At 40.7% G+C, this 25,278-nt stretch overlaps 1 protein-coding gene across 3 annotated transcripts in view; it reads right to left on the reverse strand.

The window, feature by feature from the left end:
* Nucleotides 1-7,376: 7,376 nt before the first annotated feature.
* dlgap2a (discs, large (Drosophila) homolog-associated protein 2a) overlaps nt 7,377-25,278 on the reverse strand; it is a 223,705-nt gene continuing 205,803 nt past the window's right edge. For all 3 annotated transcript variants that reach the window (XM_035413153.1, XM_035413310.1, XM_035413234.1), the window contains 6 exons: nt 22,914-23,272; nt 18,382-18,467; nt 17,240-17,658; nt 16,338-16,429; nt 12,226-12,378; nt 7,377-11,114 (listed from right to left, as the gene is read on the reverse strand). In XM_035413153.1, coding sequence (XP_035269044.1) covers nt 10,908-11,114; nt 12,226-12,378; nt 16,338-16,429; nt 17,240-17,658; nt 18,382-18,467; nt 22,914-23,272 — 1,316 coding nt within the window. In that variant the 3' untranslated portion in view covers nt 7,377-10,907. The remainder of the gene's footprint in view (nt 11,115-12,225; nt 12,379-16,337; nt 16,430-17,239; nt 17,659-18,381; nt 18,468-22,913; nt 23,273-25,278) is intronic.

The raw sequence follows: 25,278 nt of genomic DNA on the forward strand, positions 1-25,278 counted from the left end.
AGGCATCTACATTACTCTGCGGTATAATGTGTTGCAGATTTAATAACTCCACTCAGCCTCCCGTCCCCCACCACAGCTCTTCCGTACTTGTTCTGATCTAACAATGTTGCACTGAAATGCATGTTTTCATTTCCACTTCCACATAAATTGCTTAATATTTTTCACGACACATTTCTCGCGTGTTCTCGTGGTTTTTGAGTGTGTGGTTTGGAGTTTTTGAGTTAGCTTGATGGAAGACAGTTCCTCCTTTGATGAGTCTTAACTGTTGCCATGGAACTTAACCTCTTATTTTCTATAAGCGTTTCGACAACTGCCATTTTGCCAGCCGTGTGAGTATGTACTTAATTTTAATTGTGGCTGAATTCAGTATGTTCCATAGGAAGAACGAATGTATCTGAAGCATTATGATAAGCATATGACAAAATTACATCATAATAATACAATATAACTGTCACACCAAAGAACCAGGAAGAATGTGAAAAGAGTTCCAACATTTGGCACAAACACTACATTTTGGCTATCACCCTGAGCGAAATGCATGTAAAAAGACAAGTTGTAATGGTTCAGGTTACTGCAGTGACAGATAGAACAACAAGAATGCTGTCAATCAACTTCTAAACTTGTCCCAGGTCAGACGCCATTCTCCTGTAATGGTCTATTAATGGTTGGCTGGACTATTACCGATTACTGTGAGGACAGCCTTCCTTTTACTCTGGTAAATATAGGCTGTTCTTTTCCTTACTGATGCAGGTCTACAGGGACTACAAAAACAGTATGCCACTTAAACCATTCAATGATAACATACACATCACTGGCAAGTTCTCAATGCCTGATTAACAACTAAACTTCAAACCCCACTGCAATCCTACCTGTACAATACCTGGCCAAAATAGTTACATATATTTAGTCTCTCATAGTTTCACTTTTAGAAGAAGATGGACATGGACATGTACATATCAGCAATTGTTACGTTACATTTGATGACCCAATTGCAGCAAGGGACTGTATCAACAAGGAACTAAAGAGGTTACTTCCAAGAGAGGACACACGAAGGGGAGTAGCTGATGACTTCCTTTGATAGGCGACTGGCTTAGCATCTTGCACCAGTCCGTTAAACATTAGCCCTGTTGGCCAACGAGGCTAACGGCCATAAATCAGTACCCTTCACATACACTAACATTACGTCTGACCCCAATGGAAGGTATGTGGATGATTTATAACACCCCCATTATCCCAGCCAATATTTACAGTTCAGTACTGGGATACTAAGAATTTCCCAACTTGACCCCAGAGATATAAAAGGAGCATCTTTGCCTTCAGCTAGAATTTGATATGAATCCACCAGCTTTGCTGAAAAGCAATCGAGGTGTGCTCTGCATGAATATGGCAACAAAGACAGTAGACTTATGACTCTCCAACTACAACAAGTGTCCTCATCTCACTACAGTTCTCAAATATGCACACCCTCAGGTGTCACCACTGATCCACTGCTAATTGAAAAGAAATTCAAAGAGTTCTATATGTTGCTGGAGCAGACCAATTAACTTCTAGCCCTTGAGTTTTTCTGACCTCCTTAGAATTCTCTCTGTAGGTCCAGACTCCCGAAGGGGCTATTACTATGGAGGAGTTCACTCAAGTAGTGACCCGAATGCAGTCTGGTAAATTCCCCAGCCCAGACGGGTATACCATAACATTTTATGAAAAATGTATGGATAAATTGGCCCCAATATTGATCAACATGTACAATGAATCATTTCAGTTCTGCAAACTACCTGAAACCATAACCCAGGCATTTTAGCCTTACGCCGTTCTCCTTCTATTATTTCCCCCGATCAAGCTAGGTTTATTAAAAATAGGCACTCCTTCTCCAATAACAGAAAATTGTTCAGTGTTGTGTATAATTTGTCTCTTTCTCTTCCATTATCTCAATGGCTGTCCAGAAAGCATTGGACCATGTAGAGTGCTATATGTTTTTTTATAACAGATAAAAATGTGGACTCTGAGATAATTTTGTGACCTAGATTAAACTTTTATATTCCTCTCCACAGGCCTCTGTCAGATCCAATGACACCTACTCTGACTACCTCCCACTCTGGCAGTCAACAAGACAGCATTGCCCGCTGAGTCCTTAGCTCTTCGCCATAAGCCATCATGCCCCTGGCAATCGCTCTCCGGTCTAACCCTTTCATAACAGAGATTATTAGAAATAACAGAGAAGAACAAGTCTCACTTTACACAGACAATTTAGTTTTATATTTCTCAAATTTAAAGGTTTCAGTTCGCCAGTACCCTTGAAATATTTGAATCTTTTGGCACCATATCAGGTTAAAAACTAGACCTTTCTAAGAGTAAGCTCTTCCCATTAAATTCGGCAGCCTGTGAATGTCCTTTGCATAATCTCCCTTTGAAGGTGATGCAAGACAAATTCAAATATTTGGATGTTCAGGTCATGACCAAATTTAACGATCTATTCCAAAATAACTTTACTCCACTTTTAACCAAAATCAAACAAGACTTTGATCACTGGTCTCTGCTCCTATCACTCTTGGTGGCGAGGGTCAGTTCAATTAAGATGAACACCCTCTCCAAATGTTTATCTTTATTTAAATCAATTCGTACACAAATTGGATACAAAAATTCTATTATTCATCTGAAATGGGAAGCCACCCTGCCTGTTTTGCAGAGGCCTAATTTGCTCACTGCACGGCATGATTACCACATTTTCAGGCAATCTTCAGGTGTTACAGTACTGGTCTCTCTCCAAAACACTGGTTCACCCTCAGAATGGCAGCAAATTGAATCCTCCTCCTGTTATTTTACATTGATGCTGGCCCTCTTACACTCTCTTCTTAATCACCCCATCTCCTCATATACTTATAACGTTGGGGAAAGAGCTTCCCTCAAAATCTTGGAGGTAGTTGACCCTCCTTTACCTCTGATGCACTAGAAACTAATCATTTCTTTCCCCAAACCTTAGTAGACAATGCACATTAAATTGGTTCAACTTTGGTATTGAAACACTCAAAGACCTGTATACCAATGGCTTTTTTTGTTGCATCCTTATGGCAACTCCCAATTCCCTTCTCACTCTGAGACCACATAATTGGATATCTTTTTGAAACCCCTACCCATACCTAAAAGTTGATTATAAAGCTTTACAGTACTAATTTACTCTTTACAAAACTACTTCTTTAACCTCCACTATAGACCAATCGGAGGAAGATTTTGGAGAAGAATTTAAAGAGGAGGAATGGTATAACATTTTGCACTATGTTCATTCACCCTTGATACCTGTATGTATTAGCCATGACATAATCCACTGCTAAACCATTTATCCAGAAATAGACTCAACATTTGAGCCATGTCAATGGGCCCCACCCTCCATGATTCGTTCGTTTTTGTCTTGCCCATCCATGACAAACTTTTGATACTTAGTACACTTTCAGATGTGCTCCAAGTTCAGTTCAAACCCAATCCAACCATTGCATTTCTTGGGCTAATAGCCTCACGATATCAAACACAATTACTGTATATGACTGACCTTGTGGCCATTGTAACTCTTTTAGTGAGACATTAAATACACCTTCAATGGAAAGCCTCTGCTTCTCCCTCCCACTCCTCATGGATAATATATTTTTTAGCACTTGAATGAATCAGACATACCCTGAAGTCTTTCAATGGTAGATTCTTCAAAATGTGGATACATCTCCTTTCATATTTAGAAAATCTAGATTTGTCCATCATCCCAGAATAGTTTCACTCTCCCAAGTCATCATCCTTTCAGTTCATAGGATTTTACACACAGGCATTTACTACCTCTGCAAACATAGACTGACACTTCTATAAGCCTGCGGTATACCGTTGCTTGTAAGTAGACACACAAGCACGTCTGTCCAATGGCATACCTAATCTTACAGCAGACATGTGTCTTATACTGTACATGGGCAGCTTGCCCCTCTGCACTCTGTGCCCGTCACTGAGCTCTGTTTCTCAGTGAGATGCATCTCAGCTTGTTTCTTTGTTTTAACAGTGACTGTCTTTTAAGGGCTAAGTTAAGCAACTGTTTATTATAATTATTTGATTGATATTTCACTGCATTTATGAGCCATGTCATTCAGCACTATTCATACACTTGATGTATTGACTATAAATGACTCTTTCTGTTATTGCGATTAAAATGCAATAAAAAGGTTTTGGAAAAAAGTTTTTAAACATTAAACTGTAACAGGAAAGATTTTAAAGTACAATGAAAGTTGTCAGTCTAGTATTTTTTTAATTTCCTATCATAGGTTTCAAGGTATCGTCAAGTAGGATGTGTAAAGAAATCAGTATTTAAGGGCTTTTGGATTTTACGTAAGAGTAATCATTATAATTATATCTAATTTAATTTTTAAATAACTATGTCAACAACAAAAAAGAATGTTACACACATAACAAGCTCCCATAATTGACTTTCATTTTTGAAAGAGCCAGTGCCAGACCAGATTGTACTCTTTTTGCTCAATTTTTTCGAGTGAAATATACAGTATTTTAGATTCAGTCAAAAAGTACATGATTATCAGTTTTATGTTTAATATTTTCTGAGAAAATGGAACATATGGGGCAGTCAAGCGATCACACAACACTGTTTTATAGATGTTGAGTGACCGTCTCCATATGTTAAATTATCTATGATATGCTTTTTAAAAAAATAGATAAATATGTGTATGTACAGTTGAACAAATATATGTATGTACAGTTTATTAGATATAAAAACAGGGAATCAAGGGTTTTCTTTTGGACCTGTTGGCTGCTGGGCATTGCAAGTGCATCAGTGACGCATCACTGAACTTGATGAAAATGAAACACAGGCAGACTGCAAATTATAAATAACAAAAGAAAACATTAGCCTTAAAATAAATCAACTAATCATCTTTCAGCTTAAATCAAGCCAAAACAAAGCACACAAACTAACCAGCTAACATTCACCATGATTCCCTCCACTATTTCACTGGTTGACAACTAGTTCCCTATGTTGACAACATCATGCCTGAGAAGACTTATTCTGAGGTGCCATAAATGTGATGCATCACATTTATGAAAAATGACAAACCTACCAGGTGCTGTGGCCTTGTTGTACAGGTATAAAAGAGAAAGAAAGTGGCCAACCAAATTGACCACACTGAAACCAAACCCCTACCACACCCAGAGACAATTGACTCCTCTGAATCCAACTTCTACACTTTTTTCAAAACTGTGCTGCAGGTGCACTAGAGTCTGGTCATAGAATTACCTAAGTTGGACACATCTTAATTAGTTAGAGCTAGAGTTCCACAATTGCTGCTTGCCTTTGAAAACAGGGACTCTTTCTGCATACTCAAAATAGAGGAAGCACAGTTAAAAATGGTGATCAAGTTTTACTTAAATTTCAACACTTTTTAGAACTACATTATATATATATATATACACACACACTAGAGCATGCATGCAGAAACTAAAAAAATAAATAAATAAATACCACATAACACCATAAAATAATGTGGGGTGCTTCCACTTTTTTTGCCATAAATGTCTAAGAGCTCTTGAAAAACATATTATTCTGTCCAATTACCCTCAGGATACAGCAATAAAATAAAACAAAATAAAATGGAATAACTAAATAAATAAATAAATAAATAAATAAATAAATAAATAAATAAATAAATAAATAAATAAATAAATAAATAAAATGTCACATCTTACAGTCACTAAAATAAAGAGTATAACCTTCAGCATCTTCAGCTCTCTACACTTTTTTTTGTGTAAAGAACTATAGCTGGACATTTTTAGATATTTAGATATTCTTGGAAGTCATATCATGAAATGCAGTGAGTTTGCTCAGGAACTGATAATGACCCCCAGCACAGGGTTTACAAATGATGTTTCAATTGCGCATAAACCCTATTTGATCAGTTATTCTATACAGCCTGAAACACAATGACTTTTTCCCATAGCTCTTTGATATGAGATGGACTCCTCATTCAAACACACACATTCATACTTAGTGGATGGTCAAGTTTCTACCAATACGTTTCATTTCCTTCTAAATAACCACTTTGAAACTAAAAAAATAACTTCAATATTAAGACTTAATTTAAGTCTTAAGATTTAGAATTTTAAGGCACTAAAAGACATTTCCTCTCCATTAAAATTGTTAAAACCTACAATGAAGTGCATTCCTCAGCAAAGCAGCATCAAAAGAATGCATCTGTGTATCTGCTATCTGATATAATGTTTACGATTGTATCAGTGTGTATCAATCTAACCTAATCTAATTGTTATGTAATAAAAAAAAAACTGATTGCACACCGCTTCCAATCTGAATTCAAATTTCTGACTGTAAACTAACAGTGCAAGGTTTATAATTTACAATTAACAGATTGGATAATCGTTTGATTAACTTCCAACAAATGGTTATTTAAGCACCATACCCATCAGCAGTTGAATCTTAATAGCAGACTGGATATGGATGGCAGTATGGATACAGAATTTAATAGGCACAAAATACTAAGCAGTACCTACCAGTTCCGAATGAGATACATTTCATTATGTAAGACTTTTCATTATTATTTTGGTGCCATATCAGGAAACTTTATACAATAATTATATGGTACACTGCATTATTTAATAATAGCCAGTTCAGTGGGTGGTGCAAATCCCAAAAATGCAACCCCCTGAAAAAAATGACTCATGTATGTAATACGTATGTATGTGTGTGTGCGTGTGGAATACCTCAAACAGAAATGTAATACCTTTAGTGATTGCTTTCAAAGTGCTTTCTTGTCCATCTTTGGCACTAATTTGGCTACTTAAAACCCATTCCTTCTTTTATTCTCAGACCTTTCAGCTTAGCGGTAATCATGCAGTGAGTATTACAGAAACTCTGCCATAAAAAAAGGTCAAAAATGTGACTACCTTTAAATAAATGTTCATTCATCCCAAAAAGAGAGTGAACAAAATGATGAAATCATCAACTGTTTAAATATTGCAGCAAAAAAAAAAAAGGTGTAAAATTGTTAGTCATGTTTTTGAATGTTCCTATCTATTCAGCGGTTCTACAGTCATGGACTCAATAGACATGTGTATTTCACTTTTCATTAGAGAAAAATTTAAATATTTAAAAAAAAAATTAAATATTATAATAACAAACTATTTTTATGGACTGCGTCATTAGCCAACCGTGGCTTGTATTTCATTACAGCAGGGAAGAGTTAGACTTGTCTTACTGGGATAAAGTTAGGGTTAGGTTAGTCTTGCTTTCCTAAGTTAGCACCACATGCTCATCAGGCGCCTAAAGGTTACCAGTAGTCTCCTACTGTACATTCCCTTTAGCTTTATGACAGGTTAAAAACCTTTTTTCAAATCATTTTCAGAACTACATTGATGTAATACAAAACAATGCAAGATATGGGCCATAACACTCAAACGCTTGATATTTCAAACTTAACCACAAAAAAGAACCGATGACTCAAAGCTTTCCAAACAAATTAATTATTCATAATACCGCTGCCTGCAGCTATGAACCTTTGATTGCCTATTTGTTCTCCTCATTAACTCCAGATAACTCCTGCTTTCTGTGTCATTTCCTACAGTATTGCCTGGATGTGATTAACATTTGCCTGTAACTTTAATTTACAAAATCTGAGCGACTTGTACAAACACAGTTTTGTGAGGTCCTTTCGGGGTTGTCTGAAGGTCGAAACTATAAATGGAAAATTAAGTCGTCAGCCTGGATTTAATCCAGCATTCGTCTCACAACTAAACCCAAGTGGTTGTTTTACTCTTTGCTGACATTGTTTAGCATGTTCAGACATCACCAAAATAAACTCGCCAACTACTAAGGAAAAAAGAAATGCATTTGTTTTTGAGTCAAAGTTCAGTATAAATGTTCAGCCAACCCATTCCTTTGAGTCAAAGATAGGGACAAATATTAAATGAGTCAAGGCTTATTTCTGATTACAGCTTGTGCTGATTCTGTGGACACTTGAGATGTAAAAAACGTGAGTGAGTGTTAGCCGATAGGCAAAACTATATCACTGTCACATCAGTATTTTAGGATTTGTGTAGCACCAGTTATGAGCTTCAATCCAATACTCAACTAGCCTAACTTACTGTTTTCCAGTAGGCTACGTTGTGTTTGCGAGAGGTTTTGTGATACAACACTACTGTCACTGCCAGTGTCCAGAAAGTGTGTGCAGTGACTTGTGTCCACTGAAATGCAACTAAGCCACTTCCCTCCTTTATACGTGGTGGCCATGCTGGATCTTCATAGACTAATCAGACAGACTGCACGGATGTGAGCAAGATCATTTCTAAGCAAATTAAATTCTTGTGTGTTTGCTTCCCCAAATGAATAATTTAAAGATGCAATGACACACCAAACAGACTAATCCTCCCACTAGAACGTCTGTGTGGCTCAGGTTGTTTTCCTAAGGCTCTCTCATTTATAGCACCATTTTCATTTTCAAATAAATAAGCTTATAATATAATAATATGACATATAGAATATCATGTCACCAAACATGGGTGGGAATTTCTCACCCATGAGGACGAAACACTAACCTCTTTTAGTGTTTTCTGAACATTGGCCGTGCTGTACGTCCTCATGGGTGAGAAATCCCCAAACTCCCTCTAGGAAACATAGGCTTGGATTCAATCAACACCAGCCTGTAAATGACATTTGCAAATACGCACAAGTGAAATATTTTTTCTTCACAGTTTGGCGAGTAGATTTTGGTGATCACTGAACCATTTTGTGAAGGAAAAAAAAAGGTGTACCAATTACATTTAATTGATAATTAAAGTTACAGGAAAATGTTATTAGAGAGGGATCTGAAAAAAATAGCAACTACTGAAGATGAAATTCTGTGTCCTCTTCTGCCATTTTTCCTTTTGCTAGCCAATATACAGACCAGTTTCCCAGTTTTCTCCTGATGTTAAATACCACTTTCTGGGTTTTTAAAAATATACTACTTCAGTTTTAATGTCAGTTTTCAATTGGGCCTTTGTGTGTGTAATGAATGGAAATTCAGATATTTAGCCAAAAACACTGAAGTAAAATTTTTAAAACCCAGAAAGCTACCAATCCATTTAAACATGGATTGCCTTAAAGTACTGAATATCTGACATTGTGCCCGAAGAACTCTAAGTTTCTCAAAATAAGAAAAAAATGTACTTAAAAAGAAACATTGATAAATTGAATGTGAGCTCTTTCAATGGTCAGTTTGATTGAACAAATCTGCCTGACTCAAACACAAGGACACAAGGACACAAGAAGTAAATTAATCTCTGAAAGAATTTTAAGTTAAACTTCACTTGGACTCTAACTCACACAACCTAAATATCCTTGTCACAGGCATTGCACGACACCTACAGTATTTTACCCAGTCATGACAGCATATTTCAGTTCATGACCAATATCATAACACTATCACGATATCCAATAGTACCATTTTGAATCACTGCATACATTATAATGTGATAATGTACATGATATTATCATCTTACATTCTGAAAGGAAATGTCCATGTGTTGTATTGTATTTCTGAAAAAATCCATTATTTGAATACAGTAGGGTACATGGGCAGAGCACGTAAACCCAGTCAATAAGGTAGAGCCAAAATCAATAAGTAAATGAAAATCACTTTCTAACCTCAGCCAGTCAGATGTAAAAAAATGAGCATCATAATGTGCACGTGTTTCCCTTGGAAATGATCAGAATTATCAAAATTGTGTGTAACTGCCTCGGGGTGCTTTAAGACACAATTTGTACTCAATCACCCCCCCCCCCCCTTTTCCAAAAGCTTGATTACTAAAGACAACAGAAAACAAACAGTTGGCACAGTATGGCTCTTGCAGCAATGGTTCTGCTTCAAACTATGCTGAGAATACTGTATGGAGGACTTTCAGTGGAAATAAACGCTCAAGATGGCGGGAGCCTTAAATGTTGGGACAATTCTGGTCTATTTCAGCCCAAATCTAACGGCATCGATCAGATCATCACCTGTTATCCTGTTCTTCTACGGAATTGGATCAGGGGAAGCCGCATTTCCCAACGGTTTCCGAGCAAGGGCTTACAGAGGCGACCAGAGATCGATTCAGAAGCGATTGCTTCTCTCGCAGCTGCGAGCTATGGCACTGCATGCACGATTGAGGTATTTCAAGCATTGGCACTTTTTTTTGTCGTTTCCTTTAGGAAGGAGTACTCCAGCCACGGTGTGATTTTACACAGCCGGGGACGAGTCCGACAGAATCACAAACAAGAGGGAATTCGAGAAACCGTCAAAGTATGAGGTGATATTTTAAAAAAAACAGACAAACAGACAAACAAAAAAAAAGAAGCCTAGTATGGAGTCATGATTTCTGACCTCCACCTCAGACCCTGGAAGCGAGCTCACGGCTCTCAGGAGTTAGCCAAATACCACTGCTGCTGGTGGGTTTTTGTTTTCTCAAGTTGCACTTTGTGATTGCCTTTGATAGAAAAATCTGAAGCATTTGACGCACACACCCCATCATGGCTTGGTTAACACCCCAGGAATGGTAGCACTATAGATCTAAAGCACAGGGATTCCCTTTATAACCATCTCTTTCCCGTAAAACCAGTTTTAAATCCACGGCAAGAAAAAAACTAACTGCTACAGTAGATATATACTAATATATATATATAAGGGTAAGAGGGGGCAGTCAGTATATTTTACTGGAAGGAGGAGGGGAGAGTAGATAAACATCTCCTTTCTGCATTATGGCTGTAGTGAACGCAAAGTTGCTCTAGCTGTATGAAATGACAAAAAAAAAAAAAAAAAAAACATTTTTGGGATGTTTGGTTGGGGTGGAGGGTGGTGGGGAATTAAACTAGACAGGGTTGCGGGGGCGCCGCAGTGTCTCTGTTCTCAAAGGCGGGTCTGGGCCTCGGGGATGTAGATCTCGATGCTGTCCGCGCGCTCGGTCGCAGAGTTCTGCCGGAAGGAGGCGGCCCGCTTGGCCGCCATCAGCCGCTGCCGGGCCTCCTGCCGGTGCCGGTCCGGAAGGTCCAGAGACCTGTCCCGGGTCACCGACTTCCCCCTCAGGGTCTTCTTTGGTACGGGGGGTGGCGGCTTCTCCGTTTCAGATTCAAGGGGAGAGAAACACAGAGGTAAACGCTCTGAGGGGAACAGTGCGCTTCACAGAAACAGATTTTTCCAGGCACTAGTTCCCACCCTAGGAAGAAGCCATGCTGTTGGGCATTGCACTCTGTGTGTGTCAGCCTTGCTGACATGTCACTGTCAGGAAACAACCAAGCTGAGGGGGAAGTGTAAATGCAGAAAGCCAGTTTTTTATGGGAATTTGACCAGGACGCTGCTGATAACACCCACACTCTGTAATGAGCATGGCTAACGTCTCATCCGAAGGATGACACTTTCTGCAGCGCAGAGACCCCATCACTGTGCTGGAGGGGTACTGGATTTGATTGTTTTTAGTCCAGTGGGAACTGTCTCCTACTGGCCTGCAAATGGCTCTTCATAGTACCTTGTCTTCTTAGTGCTGTACCCAGACTCAGGTTCAAGCCATATAATTCAACCAATTTCCTTTTCCTCATTTCAGTGCAGAGAAAGTTCCCTCAGTACTGCCTGAGGAAGTTTGGCTGGAGAATACTGCTTGTGCCTGATTCTGAGTTTAGCTACGGCTGCATGTGTATTCCGCAAAGTTATCGTGGTCAGACCAGTGGCTGTATGAAATTCTCATGCTAACACCCAACCATTATGTGTGAGCATAACAACCTCAAAAAAACTCCAGCACCAAGGGCAAGGGTATTTTCAGAGATCGAGGAGTCATGTCTGAAAAGGTTCTTCAGGTCATAAACAGTCAAGGATGGACAGAATGGCCTGGATTCAATCAACATTTGTTTTTAACTTGACTCCCAATTAAAGTGTTTGTTGCCAAACTAGAGCCAAACTGGAGCTAAAATATTATATTTTTAAGTCAAAGTTAAATGAATGTTGATTGAATCTAAGCCAGTGTCTTCTGTTATGCCAAGAATATACCAGTTGAGTTTGGCTGTTAGTCCTCCACATTTAATTATCTCTGTAGTATATGTGTATAGTATATAATGCATAACTTAACTTGCTGATAAAGTAGTCATTAGGCCCAGCTAGCGTTAGTTATGAAGTCGTGTCTTGCCAATGATGAATTACTGCAGAACGAAGAGTCAGAGTATGTCGGGGTGCACACCTTCTTCTCAGGGCTCTCGATGGGCATCCACTTGTTATTCTTGATGTGCTGCAGTTTGTCGAACTTCGTGGTGACATCATCAATGGACAGCTGCAGCAGGTCCCAGAATCCAGCCAGGTCCTGAGATGTGGGGCGGGGCATGGCACTGGGATCCTATGGTGAAAAAGAATTTCAGTAAACATTAATGTACAAAAACAATGACAACAACAACAGCAATAATAATAATAATAATAATAATAATAATAATAATAATGTGGGTCATGCTTTGCACCCACCAACAGGACAGCCCCCATCTACTTGCAGGACATGACTCAATTCTATGTGCCTGCTCGACCACTCCGCTCTGCGGCAGCAGGGTGCCTTGTAACCCCTCCCACCCACCCAAAGGGATCACAGAGCTTCTCCACCCTAGCTCCCCAGTGGTGGAACGAACTCCCCGTCCCTCTCCGAACCTCCCCCTCACTACCCATCTTCCGCCGTGGCCTGAAGACTCATCTCTTCAGACTATACCTAGACTAACCACCACCACGCTGTTTTTCACTCTTTTATAATAAAAAAAAAATAATTAAAAAAAATAAAAAACCCTTTTCCTGTCACTTGTTACATGTTTCCCCATCCCAGCACTTCTTGGTAATTTGTATTTGTCCTAATACTGTAGCTTATTCTTCTGCCTAGTTGGCTTTGCAGATGTTAGGCTAGAATAGTGTTCACTGTTCTCGGCTAGAAATAGCTGTACAAAATAAATATTGTACCTTACTGAACCCGTGTTTAGCAGTTGTCTACGACCATGAAATTCACTTTTTGTACGTCGCTTTGGATAAAAGCGTCTGCCAAATGAATGTAATGTAATGAATGTAATGTAGAGGCTCACTCTCATTCTCATTCTTAATACAGAGTCAGGATTTTACCAAGCACTGCAAGTACTGCAAAATGTCAAACTCCAAAACCTCTTTCATCCATTTCAAAGCAGTTCCCCATAACTGGGGGTGCTGCTGGGTCAAAAAAGTTTCAGCAAGTGTAGTAATTTTATCCTTGCTTACCCAGCCAATTAACAGATCATACTGTAATATTTCTTGTGTATGCAGACTGACCATAAGACAGTCAGTCCACATGCATACGAGGACTTAACTGGACTTAAGGGTAACTGAAGTCTTGTCAAATGTCCAAAGATTGACTTACTGTAATGCCTTGTAGAGTTTTATGATTGGTAACATAAATAGTGACAACATTTATCAGGATTGTGACTGGTAATCGATACCAGACACACATCACTATGAAAGGGAATATTGTGAAGGACATTTTGAAGGTTTTCACCTATTTCTTCCCTGAACCACTAGGTGGCACTGTAAGCTCTTTGAGAGACACTTTCAGCCCTTTGTGGTGAGCCACATACCTGTTTTTTTTTTAATTTTTTTTTTTAAATTAAGCATTAAGAAAGCTTTCACAACAAGAACATGGTCATGTTATGAATAGAGTACAGTGAGCTCCATAATCTTAGGACAAAGTCACTGTTTTGATTTGACTCTGCACTCCACAATATTAGATCAGATCAGTGCATACTCTCAGCTTTTTTTATATACTGTAAGGGTATTTCTATACACTTTGGTTTCACCATGTATAAATTACAGCACTTTTTATACATAGCACCCAAATTTCAGGTACCATAATGTTTGGGACATACGAATGCTATGTGAATGAAAGTTGGTTATGTTTAGCACTTTCTCGTATGAAATGACTGTCCATGGCCTATAGACATTACCAGGCATCTTCTCTGGTGATGCTCTGCCAGGACTGTACTGCAGCCATGTTCAGCTCCTGCATATTTCAGGGAATAGTTGCCTTACTTTCTGTTCAGCATATCGATTGGATTCAGATTGGAATGGGCAGTCAAGAATTTTCCAGTTTTTGCCTTTGGCTTCCTTCACTGGCACAACCCTGTTCCTCCAAAGGCAATCAAAAGCCTAGAGTCAAGACTAGATACTGAAAGCTCTCTTATACCTACGCCAAAGAAGCAATTCAATACACCTGATTAATCAGAAACACCTGTGAAGCCATTTGGCCCAAACATTATAGTGCCCTCTATGTATAAAAAAAATGCTATAATTTCTTAATGGTGAAACTAAAATGTATGAAAATACCCTTTAATAAAAGCTGAGAATCTGCATGCTACCCACAATTTAATTATTAATAAAAATGTGTGCAGTACAGAGCCAAAACAAGAAAAAAAAAGTCTTTGTCCCAAACATTATGGAGCTCGCTGCATATGTTTCACTAATGACTGCAGACTCACAAATGAAGCATAGAAGCATAGGGCAAAACAGTTATTTCAGGCTGAGGAGGTAGATTGTTTTTCTCAGGAATAATATAAACCTATTAAGTAATATCCTTTAGACACAGTCTATACCAAGCTGGACACTAATTCAGTGCAGTATTGGCGCCCAGGAAAGTCTTGCTCGGGTCTTAGTCCTTTCTCTCAAGGGGCTGGGAATTCATATCTTTCTGACACTGAAGCCGCTCTGTTTGCTGTGAATTGTCAGCTGGCACACTGCTGCACTGTCATAACAGGCGGGAGAGAGTGGTAACCCGCCCCAGGGGAAACGGGGCATATAGCTGAAGTAAATGGGCAGTTACTAGTGTACCATTCTCATTTTGGCAAGGCCTGGTGCCACATAACTGCCCAAAAATGCTGTGCAATCGAGGTGACTTGATTGACAGTTGAACAATTGATGCTAAAACGAGTGGCTCAGCCCCCACATTGTCTCCAAGCAAACCACAAGGTCAGTTCTCCATACTTGAATATTTGAATCTGCGTTGTGGTTTTCTGGCTCATTAAAAAAATTCATGGAGGGGTGTCATTTAAGAGAAAACATTGATAGCCGATAGCACAGCAACACAGATGGTTCCAGAAACCTCTAGTAACCAGCCTGGAAACATACATATTTTTTGATCCATTTACATTTGCTCACAGTGCACTAGTTAGCGTGTACTTTAAGTAGTTTCTGAATTAGCCAAAAATATTTATGTGTACAGTAAGTGAATTTGCTCTTTACAGTGGGTCTTATGCTCAGAAAGTTTAGGAACCCTGCTGTAAGGCAGGCTGCCCATCCGAACACTGGCAGATACCGTTGCTCATACTGGCCACCTGTCGCTCAGTCGCAAACAGGTGGCATCTCTGCACAGTCTCCGCAGGGACCGGATGCCAACTCACATTGGGATCCTACGAAATTGAAGCCGCAATGTGTCAACATGTGACTAAATCCAACGCCGCTCTCCCCAGAGAGTTTCTGTCTCCATTTCATTTTTTTGTTCAAGCCAAGATCTACAATTAATCTGATGATAAAAGTCAGTATGAGCAAAAGCTCTTACTAAACTCTTCAACCCACTTGCTTGGCAAGCGGAGTCTTTCAAAATACCAAAATCTGTGTTCTCAATGTGTATACACTTTTAAAATAAGGCTTTCCTTGAAATGTCAGGGAAGGAAGGTGTATCTCACAAGCTTTGTAATTTCTGGTAGAAGTAAAATCCTGAAAGCAAATAACATGAAGGGAAAATACTAGAAAGAAATATTATTTAAACGGGGCACAGCAGTCAGTTCACAAAAGAGTCAATTCACATTTCAGTTACTTTGGGGATATAATGAGAAGCATTGGATTTGTGATTTAGATATAGCTCTTCACTTATAATGGAAAGACCAGAGGCCTGTGAGTACAGTTACAGAACAGTGCAGACATACAGAACAGACCTGGGTCAAATACGTATTTGTTTTGAATTCAAATACTTTTCTGTGCTCTATTGATGGTGTAATTGAGCCTGCCAATATGACCAGAAGGCGGGGTTTGCACTTTTTGAGAGTATTTAATTGGTTCCAATACACCGGACAAGATCAGTAAAGCGTTGAAAAGTATTTGAATCCAAAACAAATACGTATTTGACCCAGGTCTGATACAGATCATTTCTTCAATAGAAAATAAGTTTTTCCAATTGTACAGTTTTGTACATCTCAGAAGATGAAACAGTGAAGATAATTTAAATAATCTTGCGAGAGCCTGTGTACATTGACCATTAGTGTCACACACACACATGCACATGCACACACTGCCTGGTTTACATACCAGGTTTTGCTGACACAGCCAGTAAAACTGCTGGAATTTCTGAGACATGAGGAGCTGAGCACTTCCCACCGCGCTCCGGATTTTACCGAGAACTAAAAGACAAGGAGTGAGACACAGCTTCACAAAAAATCCACACGCCACATTGCACAGAGAATTCAATTACACGGCTCTGCAAAACAAGGATGAGACAGTTCGAAGGGAGCTTCTTAGGGTTGAATTCTGTGCATTTGCGTTCCAGGATCTGCTGGCATATCCCCTGCTTTTCAATCATATTTTTCTTCGCCAGTCTGGAAGAGGTTATTCTACCGATAAACTCGCCAAAGTACCACCCAAACTCCACAAAAAGAGCGCCGCAGTCAAACTGCCTGCACTCCCCCAAAGCCAGTGACTTTTATACACCCTTCATGCCACATGAAGCTACAGAAAAAAAGCCAGGGCTGATCACAGAGGCATAACTGTAACTGATGACTGGTAATAAATGAAGCATTGAAGCAGCGACCCTGGGGGTGTATACTGGGCTGCTGGGTGGTTTATCCTGTTAATGCACTGTTCTAGTGGACTGATGGTCCCCACGGTCCGAAACTGTATCCAGACCATGCCAATGCCGACTGTGGCCTGCAGCCCCACAGGGCAGCTCGCAATTAGCATCAGCCAGGAATAGCAGGCTTTCAACCGGTCGTGAGGACAGCACCTCGTCGCTCACTAGCGACCCCTGCTGGTCAATGATTGGGAATTCCAAATCAGGGACAAAAAAGGGGATAAAGCACAAAAGGGCATAAAAAGGTTGTATACTAAAAAGTTGTATATTAACTGCATTTCACATTTTAAATGTGATACACAAATCTCTGCGTCAGCCGTTCCTTTAAACCCCTCGCCCCCCCTGACCGTAGCCCCGGACTCACTGTCCTCCTCCAGGTCGTTCTCCTCGGCCTCCCTCTCCATCTCCTTGCACCAGCCCTCGATCTTCTTGGTCTCGGTGTGGAGCAGCTGCATGAACCAGCTGCCGTCGCGGCGGGCGGGCGAGGCGCGGCCGGTGTCGGCGGCCTCCTGGGGCGTGTCGGCCAGCCAGGGCTCGGGGCGCTGGGGGCTGGGGGGCTCGGCGGGCGCGCGGTAGTCGTCGCGGTAGGTGAAGAGGCCCTGCGTGCGGACGGTGCGGACCACGCCGTAGGGCGTGGGCGTGCTGGGCTCCGAGTGCTGCTGGCGCTGGAAGGAGCCGCCGAACTGCAGGCCCTTGTCCTCCGTGGCCACGGGGAAGCCCTCCAGCTCCAGGTCCGCCTGCACCGCCGTCGTCACGCTGTTGGAGCGCTTGAAGCGGCCCAGCCTGGAACGCGGACGCACGGGGACAATTACACGGGCACGTGAGCACGCACGCGCATGCACAAACACGCGCAAACACACGCACGCAAGCACAAACGCACGCACGCACACACACACGTGCGCGCCACACACATGGACACAGACACACAAACGCGTACAAACGCACACACACAAACCCATGTGCACCATACATACACACACACACCACACACATGGAAGTAAACGCACATGGACCACACACATGCACACACACGCGCGCAATCATACACACATGCATGCACACACAAACACACACGCGCATGCGCACACATACACACATGCAAACACATGTGCACCACACACACACACACACACACATGCATACAAATACACAGATGCATGTACACTCACAAAGACACACAAATAGACACACAGGCAAATGTGCACACACACACACACATAAATACATACATACACATGCATACACAAAGAGACAGAACAGAGGGTCAGTGACAAGTTGCTTCCTTTTATGTTAATTAACTGCTGATGCTTATCCAACGGTTGCAAATGTGTCACTACATAATGAGTCATGAAGACGTATGACAAAAGGATTCCCACAGAACTACAATGCTGTTTGCAGTCACTGTGCACAATACACAACATAATAACAGGCCATCAAATATGTATGTGTGCATTGAAATGATACCGTATTTCTTTTCATAAAACACTGGGTCTGCACGCCACGTACCTTTTCTCGTCCTCCACTTGAATCCCTATAGAATGGTATTCTGTGGGACGTTTGTTTTCTGGCTCTGGATCTGTCGCTGTCTCCACCTACCACAGCAACGACAGGAGCGACGAAAAACACCACAGGCTAAAGACCAAAATTCCCCCACAGTAGAGGTCACTGCATGGGTCATCATCCACAACATTATTTAAAAAAAGAAAATTATTACAGCATAAAACAGCATACAACAGCATACACAAAATCTAGCACTTAAAGCAAATCCTGAGAGATGAACTGTCTAACACAAATTGACAGAGACAAACCTTGAGAGGTTCAGTGTCGTTATTAGAAGAAAACCAAGAAACCCACTTCCCAGTGGAATCCTGGGATATGAAGCACTTGAAAAATGCCATTCTCATCAGGCTTTTAGAGACTTCAATAAAAATTCAATCAACATTTCTCTCTTCACAACCACAGCTTGATAGGTTCAGGGATCACCAAACCAAAATTAATGGAAAATCCTGTGCTTTCTTTGAAAAAAAAAAAAAAAAAAACTTTATCGGGAACCTTTTACAGCTTTATTTATAGTAAAGAACAACTGTTGACGGAATTCAGACTTCAGAGACGGTAGTCTGAATTCAATAGACGAATGTCCCTTCGACTTATAATTAAATGTTTGTTTGTTGTGTGCTGTGAAGAAAACAGATAACACAAAACCAATGCAAGCTCTCAAATTCAAGAGAAAATTGCCTTCAATCAGAAATCATATTAACTGTAGTTTTTTTCTTTACTGTTCATGTTTGGTACAAGTTAAATGCATATATGCGTGTCTGTGTGTGCAATTCTGTGATTGAATAACTGTTCTGCTAACCATCAAGCTAGGACTCCACCAGTACACCACTTCCTAGTTGTTACCTACCATCAGCATCACCTCTCCTGGGAGACAGAAGTAGCAAAGTCTTAAAGGGTCAGCACCAGATATTATAAAGAATTAAATACACCAGCCAAATGGAAGATGTTGCCCTATTTTGTGATTCACAATGTTACAAAACACAATTTTATCGCTTACTCCTTTTGCCCTGCCCTTTTCAAAATCTTCGGAATGATCACCTATGAGGAAGTGAGATGCTGTCAAATCAGCTATAGCTATCCCCTTTTCCATTAAAGAATTAGCTTAGAATTAGAATTCAAATAATAGATAATAGAATAAGAAAGTTATTGTGACAAGACTAATGGAAAACAAGTTCGACATGATGCTGGACTAATTCGCTCACTAGAGGTAGATCCTAAGATAGGAGCTAAGCTAGCTAGTGCTGTCCATCTGCAGCCATTGATAGAGCTAACAAAGTTAGTATGTATGTAGTATGTATCCCGTATTGTCTATTATCCTTGTACTGGACGCTCAGGGATGCACACAATTGGTATCGGTCTTCTCGTATGAATCTGGGCAGGATTACTTAAAAGGGAATTTCCCAGAAAGTGCTCTGGTTGTTGGCTTCGGGAAGAATCCTCCAACTCTGGCTCAAACCTGAGCTCAAACTTCCAAAACAGAATCAGTGATTATGTCTTTTACAGACTCATCAGAGTCCAAGTAATCTGAGTTGCTGATAATGTCCTTTGATTCAGATTCAAAGTCCATTTCAATCAAAGTCCATCTGTCCATTTCTGTCATCTTTCCAACCAAATGCTTTGCAGCCTAAAGGTATAATAGCAGAGCTATTTGTCTTCTGTGCATTACATCATGCATCACAGATTATTTTTCCAGCGTGATTTTGGGTTTTTCCATCAGGAGTGATCAATTTGTCCAATTTAAAGCCATACTAACAATTTCAGCTTAATTTAATGAAAAACTGGACTAAAATGAATTTGATCTGACAGCTATGGGGAATGCCATTATGTGGTGTTTAAATACAGTCAATTGAGGGAAACGACTTGTAATTACCTCAAGAAAACAAAATAAAGATGAGAAATGAAATACAATATATGACTCCAACTGTAAATTGGAATTGAATGTTGAATGAATCCAGGCCATCACCCTAGGGCCTACATTCAGGCAGTACAGAATAGGTATACATAGTCTTGATTCTTTTTTTTGTTTATCCAGGTGCAGACTGGATAACTGGGTGCATGGAAAGGCCGCCATTAACTGCCTGCTACATTATCACCACTCATGTTTAGGGCAGAAGACCTTTGAGGCCTGGGTCTCTCTCTCTCTCTCTCTCTCTCTCTCTCTCTCTCTCTTGCTCTCTTGCTCTCTCTCTCTCTGCTTGTTTAATGTAATTGTATCAGGATTGCTACATGTTGACACAATCCCTGATGAAAAATTCCAGGGCTTAGGTTATAAATCAAATGTCTTCAATCACTTTGCCCCAGTTTAACATCAATGATGACTCAAGATTTATATATGTGGGGAAATGTCCGGTAGTTGTATGGCCAATAAGGGTTTTAACGCAATTTCTTTCATTTCTAACCGAAAATAATTCAGAGTAAAACAAATTGAAAAGTTAAATGTTTTCTAGAAGATCATAATACTTCTACCGCAGAATTAATGGCTCAAATTAATGGCTTGAGACTGATTCTGGATGCGCAACAATACCTCCAAACAAGTAACTTAAAAAAAATCTTTTAAAACTAGGAAAAAATAACACTAATTATAACTCTAATTGCTCCCAGTCCGTGGTTGACAGGTCCTCATTTGAAGCCTTGGCACCAGCAAATGATTGTCTGTTTTATATGCAAACATGCACATTAGTGTGTGAGAATGAAAGGTGAAAGGTCATATTGGAAGTGTGACACATCCTTGATACATCATGTGTACTGCCAGACACAGAGAAGTCAGGCAGTGATAAAATTAAATGAATGCTGTGCTAATTCTGATTCAGGCCGGCAGGGGTAGAGCAGGTTTATGGTGGTCAGGAATTCTTGGGTTATGGCTACATTAGTCCTTTTAAATACAAAGTCATTAGACTCTTGAAGTGACTCAGCTGGTAGTCCACAGGCTACCAGTCAACCTCAATGAAAGATACACAACATGGCCAAATGTAGACACCAGACATCCAACATATCATCCAAAATAATGGGCATTAATATGGAGTTGGTCCACCCTTTGCTGCTATAACGACCTCCACTCTTCTGCGAAAGCTGTGTACTAGGTGTTGGAGCATTGCTGCGGGGATTTGCTTCCATTCAGCCAAAGGAGCATTAATGAGGTCAGGCACTGATTGGGAGATTAGGCCTGGCTGCAGTTGGCTTTCAAATCGATCCCAAAGGTGTTGGATGCGGTTGAGGCCAGAGCTCTGTGCAGGCCAGTCACACTGTTTTCATCAAAATAATTTCTATATTGACCTTCTTGTGTACCTAGAGGTATTATCATGCTGAAACAGGAAAGGCCCTTCCCCAAACTGTTGAGGAAGCACAGCATCATCAAGAATGTGACTGTATGCTGTAGCATTAAGATTTGCCTTCACTGGAAGTAATGGGGCTAGCCCAAACCATGAAAAACAGCCCCAGACCAAGGGGTGTCCAGATACTTTTGGTCATATAGTGTACACCTCGACTCCAAACGTGTAAGCTCTCCTGTAGAACTGAGTGACCTGCAGCACAGGAAATGATCAATGACTCAACGGTGAATGTATGTCCTCCTTGCAAGAGAGCAACTGGTGCAGCGCTAATGCGACCCCGTTAATTCAAAGCCAACTCGTTTGGTAATTACCCGTTTGGGAGAAAAAAGGGCAATGAATTGTGCAAAAACACGATGTCAACATTGTTTCACAGATGTCTCAGTGAAAGGGATTCTCCCAGGTCACATTGGAGTCCACTGCTAAAAACAAACCATTTTGTAGTTCACTCACAACATCGGAGTCCTTCTGAATACCAATACAGTCAGGGAGCCCGGCATGTGCTGGCTGCTTTCAAGATGATTAAAAACTGTGTAAATCAAAGCGGTCACCAGGGTGGTAATTTCAGTGGACAGGGACACAGCCACATGTGCATGTGCAGAGCCTGCAGTCCACCATTAAGCACAAGCCCTTACATTCATCATCTATCATCCTCCATGCGCTGGCTGTACACCAGCAACTGAACAAGGATGGCTCCATGACGCAGTATTCAGAGAGAAAGAGAAGGAGAGAGATTTAGAGGGAGACTGACAGCTATAGATCAGTAGCATCCCACAACCTTGTGTAAATACGTGAGGATTTCAAACAGATGGGCAGCAGGTTTGTAGACCAAAGTAGCAATAACAATGACCATAAAAGACAGCGCGATTATTAAAAATGATGAAAAAAGAATGGAGTTGACGTATTTTCCATTATACTTAGCGGCAGGTCTGGCAATTCTCAGAGGGAACTGTAAGATTGCATTGATTGGAGTGGGAGTAGTGGGGGAGCAAAGCAGCCATTTTGCAATGACCCCTTCAGAGAAGAACCAATGCAAAGGGAATCCTAATTACTGGACTGCTGATGCAGCTGGATGACTCGTCGGATGATAATTTCGGGAATGAGAGAGATGTGTTGCCGGGGGAGTGGGGGTTCCCCTGTTTTAACAGAACCCACCTGGATGCCGATGGACGAGCGCGGGGTCTGGAGGTACTCCTCGGCCCTGGACACCAGGACGGCCTTGTCGCATGTGAGCACCGAGCTGTGGCTGTCCGTCGACGGGTGGCGGTTGCTAGCCGCCATCTCCATGGCGATGGTCACCGCCTTGGTGCTGTCCAGGCTGTCGGTGGAGTTGTACAGCCCCTCTCCGAGGCTGTCCTGGGTCCACGGCGCCCCCTGGGGGTGCCGGCCCTCCTGGTAGGCGTCCTGCGTCGACTCTGTGCTGCTCTGGGCCGTTATGGAGATGAGCGGCTTGGAGGTGGTGCGGGGCGGGACGGGGGGAGGAGTCTTCTTATAACTGGGCGTGTATGTTATCGCTGAAGGACAAGCCAAGGGAATGGAAGAAAAATTAATGAAAAAAATTAAATATGCATCTCATGCTGAGGCTATTGATCAGAATTAAGCATCAATGTGCAGAACATAATGCATAATTAGAAAATAGAGTAATATCACTTGATATTACAGTATACTGTAAGTGCATATCCAGGAAGTGCACTTAATGTGTATGACATAGCAAATGGCCAGAAAGTTTGAGGGGGAATGTATCCTTTTGTAACCCCAGTACACCTACTGAATTAAAAACAAAAAGGATCTGGTGCTGACACCAGATCCTTCATGGTGCCCCCTCTCTAAAGTTCCTTTTTTTGATGAGTAAGGGCTCTTTTGTAGAATATCTTCTTTCGTGTGCAAATGAGATTATGACCCTAATCCACAGAGATGGACCCAAAGCTAAATTGTTCTCAGTTTGATTTTGGCCTCTTTTTTTTTCTTTTTTTTTTGAGCAACCTGAGAGACCATGTTTTTATCATCTTAAACCTTTCTTCACCAGCCTAAATTGGTTTGTTTATTAAAGGGATAACAGGTCCCACAGCCATGCTCTTAAGCTTCCCCTCACAGACAGTGTGAGCAGTATGAAAAGTTCCATTGTAGTGTTTTCGACAAAGACCCAACTTATTAACAAATACCTGGCCTTGACATACTAATGCACCTCTGTTGGTAAAATTGGAGGTTTAAGTTCACATCCTTCTGGAGCCTGTATCATGAAGCAGGATTACTGAGATAGCTGGAAAAATTCCGAACCCTCCTAAATCTGTAAAAGGCTGTTCAGGGTTTTACCAGCGCAGTTATCCTGCTACAGTAACTCAGTAATCCTTCTTCATGATACAGGTCCCTGGAGTAAGCTTTTCAAAATTGGAACATGTTTGGTTAGATTGACCAAAGAAACATGAAGTACAGCATGTGAACTATTAGCTGTCTTTCTTTAGTCACAGAAGAACATTCTAGGCATGTTGCCAACAACCCTGTTGGTAACCATCTCATGATAGCTATCATTTAGTCATGAGAAGCAATTGATATACCATATTTTTATCTTTGTTAGCATTTCTGATAACATTAAATGCACAATAAAACAGAGAAAAAGAAAATTCTCATTTTCAAGCACCATCCAGGAAACCAGACAAATGCATGTGAAACCCGGGAGTGTTCGCCGTAACTTTATGGCAATGGCCAGGCAACCAAAAATTCACCTTGTCTGGGGAATGGCATAACTGTATACACACCCCATTAGTCAACTTCATTTTCACTGTTGATTGACAAATTGATTTATTTCATGCAACAGAAAATAACCGCTTCTATTAAACCATAAATCAAATGAAAGTGCTTTCCCAAGAGACTGGTCTGTTAACACATAAACAAACAAACTGTGTGAGTTTTTGCACATCAATGAGAATCGCACAGATTGAAAAATTTCCAAACATGGAGCTCAAATAACGCACCAGTTTCAGGGTGGTTTCGTCTCTTGGCGTATTTGGTTAAGTATACACTTTTTTTCTCAGCTCAAATTTAGCATGGTGAAAAACACAGCATTTCAGTTTTATAAGCCTTTAGAGAAACACAGAGAATCTCTGATGAATTCCATCATCAGACATAATATTGGGAAATTAAGGGTAACTTCCCCATTGAAGTTCCCATGGAAAGTAAATTATTCTCCCTATTAGTGAACTGTAGTCTAAATACACGTTACGAAAACAGCATCTCTATCATTATGCCAATCATGGTATTCACAAGGCGTATGTTCAGAAGGCTGTATTAGTACCCTAAACATTTTTTTTTCTTTAGCCCCCCCTAAAAAGATCATGCTGTGGTTGAGGACCACCACATCAACAAAATGGAAAATAGACCCCAGTTTGCAAACCCCTGGTGTGTCTTAAGATTTGATTCGCAGAGAAACATGATTATTAAATTACAAGGTTATATACAAGGAGGCTATTTTCTGGAACCGTGCCATGATGGTCTGGTCACAGATTCGAGGGAGCATCAGTCA

The sequence above is a fragment of the Anguilla anguilla genome, chromosome 1 (genome assembly GCF_013347855.1).
Source record: "Anguilla anguilla isolate fAngAng1 chromosome 1, fAngAng1.pri, whole genome shotgun sequence".
Taxonomy (NCBI): Eukaryota; Metazoa; Chordata; class Actinopteri; order Anguilliformes; family Anguillidae; genus Anguilla; species Anguilla anguilla.